General features: G+C 36.8%; 1 protein-coding gene across 1 annotated transcript; it reads right to left on the reverse strand.

The window, feature by feature from the left end:
• Window positions 1–2,725: 2,725 nt before the first annotated feature.
• LOC129113870 (15-hydroxyprostaglandin dehydrogenase [NAD(+)]-like) lies at window positions 2,726–5,348 on the reverse strand. Its single transcript, XM_054626353.1, has 4 exons — window positions 5,343–5,348; window positions 3,960–4,058; window positions 3,629–3,783; window positions 2,726–2,843 (listed from the first exon to the last, which is right to left on the reverse strand). Exons 1-4 carry the CDS (start codon window positions 5,346–5,348, stop codon window positions 2,726–2,728), a joined length of 378 nt encoding a protein of 125 aa, XP_054482328.1.
• Between the last annotated feature and the right edge of the window lie 1,029 nt (window positions 5,349–6,377).

Genomic DNA, 6,377 nt, shown 5'->3' on the forward strand with positions numbered 1-6,377 from the left:
AGGAGAGAACGAATTTACAAGGCATGGTGTGCAAACAAGAGGCCAAAACATTGTTTGTTGCTGCATGCTAAACAGCAAAAACTTAACAGTATGATACTGTGTAATAAACAGTGTTGAGAATGTTACACTATATAAATGTAATAGGTTACAGATGAAAAGTTATCCTGTTAATAATGTAATAAGTAAGGAAAATGCTATATTATTTTATCAAAGGCAAGCTACTTATTACATGTGAGTACATTTTCATTATTTTCTAATATTTCTTTTTAAAGTGGAAACCTAGTTATGGCCATCAGCAATAATGCTGAAAAGTCCTCGAAAGAGCACCTTTAACAGGCATTGTTAACCTCACAACACTGTTAATGTACCACAGACTATTCAGCAACAAACTAATGACTAATGGCCACTTTCAACATGAAGGGAGGTATCATAAAAATAAGAGGGCCTTCAGGGAAACTGAGCTGTGCTCTGTGGTTAAAGGTCATATATGTTCAAATATGCAAAATACATGTAATCAATGGTTGAACAGTCCAAGTATCTCAGTTCATGATCTAATATAATCAATAATGCTATTCTCCTAATATTATAGAGGCTGGCATGCGGTCCGACACCAGTGCCACAGAGTCAACAATTCTCTGTGCCTTGGCAGACCATTCTTTATAAAATAAATAATAACATGGCTTTTGTCCTGCAGGTAACATAACATCTATTGTTCTGGTTTCATTCTCTTAACATAAAAACACATGTTTCACCTTTATACATTTTCAAACATTAAGTTCAAGTACAACAGATACTTTCCCACTCCTTTTAATGGCGCTGTCCTTTGTGATGCTTTCGCCATTTACAACGTTACAATAGCGCTATTCTGTTTTAGGGTCATATCCCCCAAATGTGTCCGTTTGACTACACATAATAACCAGAAAATAACTTATTGCATGAGTTTCTCAGTAGTTTTTTTTGTCGGTTAGCTTTCCCCACCTGCTAGCTAAAAGTCCCCTAGCATTAGCAGGTTAGCCTACAGCCTTCCATCTCCATTTTACAGAATGTTCTCAAAAACATATCACTATGACAACATGATCTTGTAAATTAAATTTTAAACTCTTAAAATCTAGCATTTACACTCTATTTAAAGGCAAACTTAGATTTACAGACCTGTGTTTAAAGAATAGTTAAGACATACGGTATACTTCACGGCAGGAAAAGATTTATTCTTCCTCTGTGCTTTCAACCCTCTAAACTGTATTGGAGAAGACTTCAAACTAGATATTGAGATCATAAACTCATGTTTACGATGTTTGCTGAGGGAATAAATCAAGAGAGAAGTACGAGTCATATTCTCATAAACTTCCATACAATCAGACTTATTTTTTGCAGCCAGAGGAGCCAACTCCACTGATGGCCATTGGAGAGAATGGAGGTTTAAGACATTTCTGAATTGGTGTGTCTTTTCAGATTTGGAATGTTGCATGAAAAGAATAATTTTGTATAAATAGCATTGCATTTTTATTACCCGCCTACTTGACCTCCATGCCAAATTTTTACCTCATGGGGTGAAAACTTAAAGCATAAAAGGGTGGGGTGACCTTTTGTGGACCGACCGGGGAAGTACGTTACGGGGGAGTAACATTTATTTTCATTTGTCGTATTTTGAATATGTTTAACACAGTAACTACGTTTTTGATACTACTATTAGCACATCTGATAAGAGTAAAGAAAATGATTCGAGTTACAGACCTGCTTTAGCTGCACTGCTTGTAGTGTTTTGGATACGGGGCAGCCACAAAACCTGTATGATGTCAACCTGCGGAGGATCAAACCTGCCTCGATAGGAGGTTGATTTGTTGGTCTTGGACCTCTACTTGTTGCTGAACGGGGATTAATTATTATATAGACACCCATTCCACAATGCATAAAGAAATGTAGATGATGATCATGTTGTAAAATAAAAGACAACGTAGAATTTTGTGCATCCCTAGTCAGGATTTAACCCTAATGTTGATTAATGTCACCTGCATCTTGCAGGTCTCGGCCCTCATCCAAGCTGTCCCGTGTTTTTTAAGAATACATCTGCGTTAAAGGAGTCAAATACGTTGATTTTTCAAGTGCATGTACAGACAAATTATACTTTATATACTTCATAGCCTTAATTCCTATATAACTTTGGATCACGAGCTAGCTTACTTATGCTACTCCTCATGAGAAACTGAATTAAATCCACTAACTGGTTTGACATAGTTGCCTGCAGGCTGGGTTTGTCTGTTTAATAGGTATATAATTAAATTGCTAAAATTCAAGTACAATTACCTCAAAACTGTACTTATGTATGTAATTAAATAAATACACATACTTACCACCACTGTCAACAACTGCTACAGCGCAGTAAAACAAAACAGAACCAATCTCAGATGGTTGTAAAAGATAATGAGACACATAACATTTAAGGAGATGTAAGGTTCTATTCAAATGTTTTATATTTGATTATTATTTGCATTACATGTCGCCTGATAGTCAGATAAGTAATGATTGAACATATTCTTTTTCAAAATGAATATAATCAATAATCTATCTGTTCTACAGGTTATGATCCCCTGGACTTCATCGCTCTGACTTGTACCAGTGTGGACTATGTTACGATAAAAATATTACAAAACGTGATGTTATTTTATGATTATAGCACTGAGAAACATTGCAGGATTCGTTTTGTTTGTTGTTGTGTCAGAAGCCACTAGCTTAAATCAGGAAACGTCATGTATTTCTTTACGTTGCATTTCACCATGAAGGCCTCTCCATTCTTCGTCTCGTTGGTCACCAGCTCGAGGAGGCCCTCCGCTACCTCAGACGGACTGAATGAAAAAGGTACAGTGGTTTAATGGCAGAAGCATGTAAACATTAAACATTTTGGTTTTGTCAACATTTAATACAGGTCTCCATTCAGAGATTCCTCTGGGCAACATTTAAAGCAGACTGCAATGAATCCTAGATAACGGTGTTGTGCCATAGACTGTATTTGAGAAATGGACGTCGTCACTGTGGCGTCACCCGTTGGTTTGTAGACTGCTGTTTTGAAGCCTTGAGTTTGGCATATTGGCCGATGCCATCTTGTTATTTTACAACCAGAGGTGAGGTGAGAGGGTGTAGATAAGTAAAATCGAACGCTAAATAAGGACATTTTGGTGACCAAAATTGTTACAATGAACTTTCATGAACTGACAACACACAAGCATACCCTGCTTTATGGTATATTTGACTCTAAATGGACAATAATTAGACTTGAAACTAAAAGATTGAGAACATAAACTCATGTTTACAATGTTTACTGAGGGAATAAATCAAGTTAGAAGTAGAGTCATTTTCTCATAGACTTCTATATAACTAGAGGAGTCGCCCCCTGATGGCCATTAGAAAGACTGCAAGTTTAAGGCACTTTGCATTGAGTTCACTTCTTAGATTTGGACGTTGCATTAAAATTATATTTGGTATGATTAACATTGCATTTTTGTTACTTACTTACACTGTCACGTTCCCCTTTTAGACAATTGGCATGAACACAAACACACCTCACAGCTAAGAAAATGCAAACAATAAGATAAAGAATGTGGTTCGATTTCTTAAAAAATCTTCAACTCACTTCAACACCCCTTTGTCCACAAACACTCGTGTCTCAGCAGCCAGCTGGGAAAATTGTCCCATTCTGTCATAAATGTTGGAGAAGAGGTCAGTTTGGACGAAAGCTGGACAAAGGGCGTTGAACCGTATACCGTAGCCCGCGCCGGTGGAGGCAGCCTGGGAAACGACACAAAAACACACACAATCAGGTTTCAATTGCTCAGAGGCTAAATGTAGAATGCATGCAATAAAAGGATGAAAAGGTCATCCTTTTATTGTCCTATTATCACCATTTTCAGTGGTGATAATGAAAATAAGTGCGAGTCACCTTTGATTTGCTCCTCTGATTCAACCTTACAGTTGAGGAACAGAGTTCTCTGTTGTCCGTACTGTTTGTTGAGAGCTTCCTCCAAACTCTTCCCTGCAGATTCATTCACATCCAGGAGGGCTACCTGCACAGGTGGAGGACCACCAGATATATAAACATGTGCAATTCATGAATGCATTTTTTTGGACGGTTTCTAGAGATATACTGCCATTCAATGGGCACAGAAAATATATATGTATACGTCACAAAAAGTAATGTCGATGAATACTCTTACCCATATTTATGTCATAATTAACTGCCAAACATACACTGTAAGTAATGCAAAAAACAAAAGTAAGAGCTCTTGATTTTATCTTTTATGTATTACTTTGTAGTAAAACGTTCACCATTAAATACAACTATCAAAAAACTGCACATTGTTACATGTTATTGCACAAAATATATACACGAAATTGCAAAAATGATGGCTCTTTGCTTGTTGTAATGTGAACAATAGCACACAGGTGCCCATAAAATGTGCACACCCACTCACTGTTCACTTATGATGTGTAACTGTGTCTAAACTCTCCGTTATTGCTTTCCCTATCCCCAGCGCTGCTCCAGTTAGCACTGCAGTTTTACCATTTAATGCCATGTCAGCTGTTCTTCAACTGTACAGGATCAACGCTGGACGAACAAAAGGATGAAGTGATAGAAGTTAGTGAGCTTTTTACACAGGAACACGGTGTTCAATATCTGTCAAACCCTCCTGGGCAGAGATATCTGAAATATCAACAGCCCATTGATTGGATCGATGTGGTCACATGACTGTCAATGCTCCTTATCTCTATGGTTTAGGTCCAATCCCAATGTGCCTTAAGGCTCTAGAAGTGGTATAAATATAAATGGGACGGTGACTTATCACGTTTGATGAAACCAAAACATGTTATTTACAATTGTGGGGGGGTTTTGTGCCTAATTTGAACGTCTTTCAGGCTCTTGTCTCACCAGATGAGAGGTATAATTGTTGTAATTTTGTCAAAACACCTTTAATAACAAACATTAAAATAAATGGTTGATGAATAAACCAGGTGTATAAGATAGACATGTGTAAAATACACAATCTTGAATGCTCAATGTTAAAGTTCATGTATTAAAATGTGTTCTCTTTGTTTACCTTTTCTTTTCTAGAGTTACATTATTCTTCAAATAGTTACATTAATCTTTTCTGTGTTATTTGAATGTTGACCTTTGGACGTCTAGTTTTACATTTCTTACATTTACATTTCTCCTCAGAAGGAGTAAATGATTGAAAGTACCCACATTTTTGGTTCAGTACAGTAACTTATTTGAAAAAAAATTACACGCCACTGCACCTGAAATTAACACATTTCAATATTTTTCTTTGAGCACATGTTGTTTGACTTACATCCATTGATTGTAGTGTTTTTTTGACACTGTCATCCCGTTGACAGTCCAATAATTTCCGTGATTTTTGGAGTGATTTCCTGTGAAGAAACCTTTGACTCTAGTATGTCAACAAAATAAAACCAAAAATTTGAATTATGCCAATTAGCACATATTTATTAAGATAATGTTGAATTGCAAAAATAATTATCAGAGGATATGCAAAAGTTCACAGTATGGAGAATATGTGCAATGTACAGATATAATATGTGAATGTATGTTTTTATATTTTGAAATTGGTTGTTAAAGTCTGAAATTGGTCATGATTTTTGATTTAATATTGTTGTTCTTCTAGGAAGTTAATTTGGTTATTTTGTAGGAATTAAACGTGGTTATTACTATGACTTTATTGCGTTTTAATAAAAAACACTGTTGTAAAAGAATACACTGGTTTGTATTTTACTCTTTTGGTAATTTTTATTATACTTTTTACAAATGTGAAGTTCACTGAATCATCACAACTTTAGACCAAGTTGAATAATTACAGAAAAATACAGAAAGTGAGAATTTATTTCTGATTTTTTTATTTTTTATTTAATTAGTTATTAGATCTTGAACTGTGTGTGGGGGAACCGGAGAACCCGGAGAAAACCCACTCACGCCACCCCAGTAGTCGAACACACAAACTGAGAGATGGCTCAGGTCCGGGAATCGAACCCTCGCCTTCTAGCTGTGTGTCGACCACTGAGGTGGCGATGAGAGCTCGAGAGGTGAGACCACATCCAGGTGAGACCTAGGTGTGGTCAAGATGAAAACCACATAAAAGAGTTTTTGTCTGTTTGGATTTGTGCCGCCGTTGTCTAGCAACGGTTGCCGAGCTGCGGGAGTTGTTTTTGTTTGGCTTCAGCTGTGGTCCAGTGGTTTTGATGTGTGATGTCATGGCTTTGATTCTTTGAAGTAGGACATTTGTTGAAGCCTATATCCAGCCAACATTTCTACTGCTCGTCAGTTTTAAACCAACAGGCGACGAGGACAGTCAGCTCTCAGAGCACAGAGC

This window comes from Anoplopoma fimbria, chromosome 24, assembly GCF_027596085.1.
Source record: "Anoplopoma fimbria isolate UVic2021 breed Golden Eagle Sablefish chromosome 24, Afim_UVic_2022, whole genome shotgun sequence".
Classification (NCBI taxonomy): domain Eukaryota; kingdom Metazoa; phylum Chordata; class Actinopteri; order Perciformes; family Anoplopomatidae; genus Anoplopoma; species Anoplopoma fimbria.

Bases quoted from the DNA above. Each gene is read 5' to 3' on its own strand.
- LOC129113870 (XM_054626353.1), bottom strand. The intron at 3,784-3,959 runs GTTGAATCAGAG...GTCGTTTCCCAG, and splicing joins CTCTGTTCCTCAACTGTAAG to GCTGCCTCCACCGGCGCGGG. The intron at 2,844-3,628 runs GTGAGTTGAAGA...TTTTTCATTCAG, and splicing joins GTGGACAAAGGGGTGTTGAA to TCCGTCTGAGGTAGCGGAGG.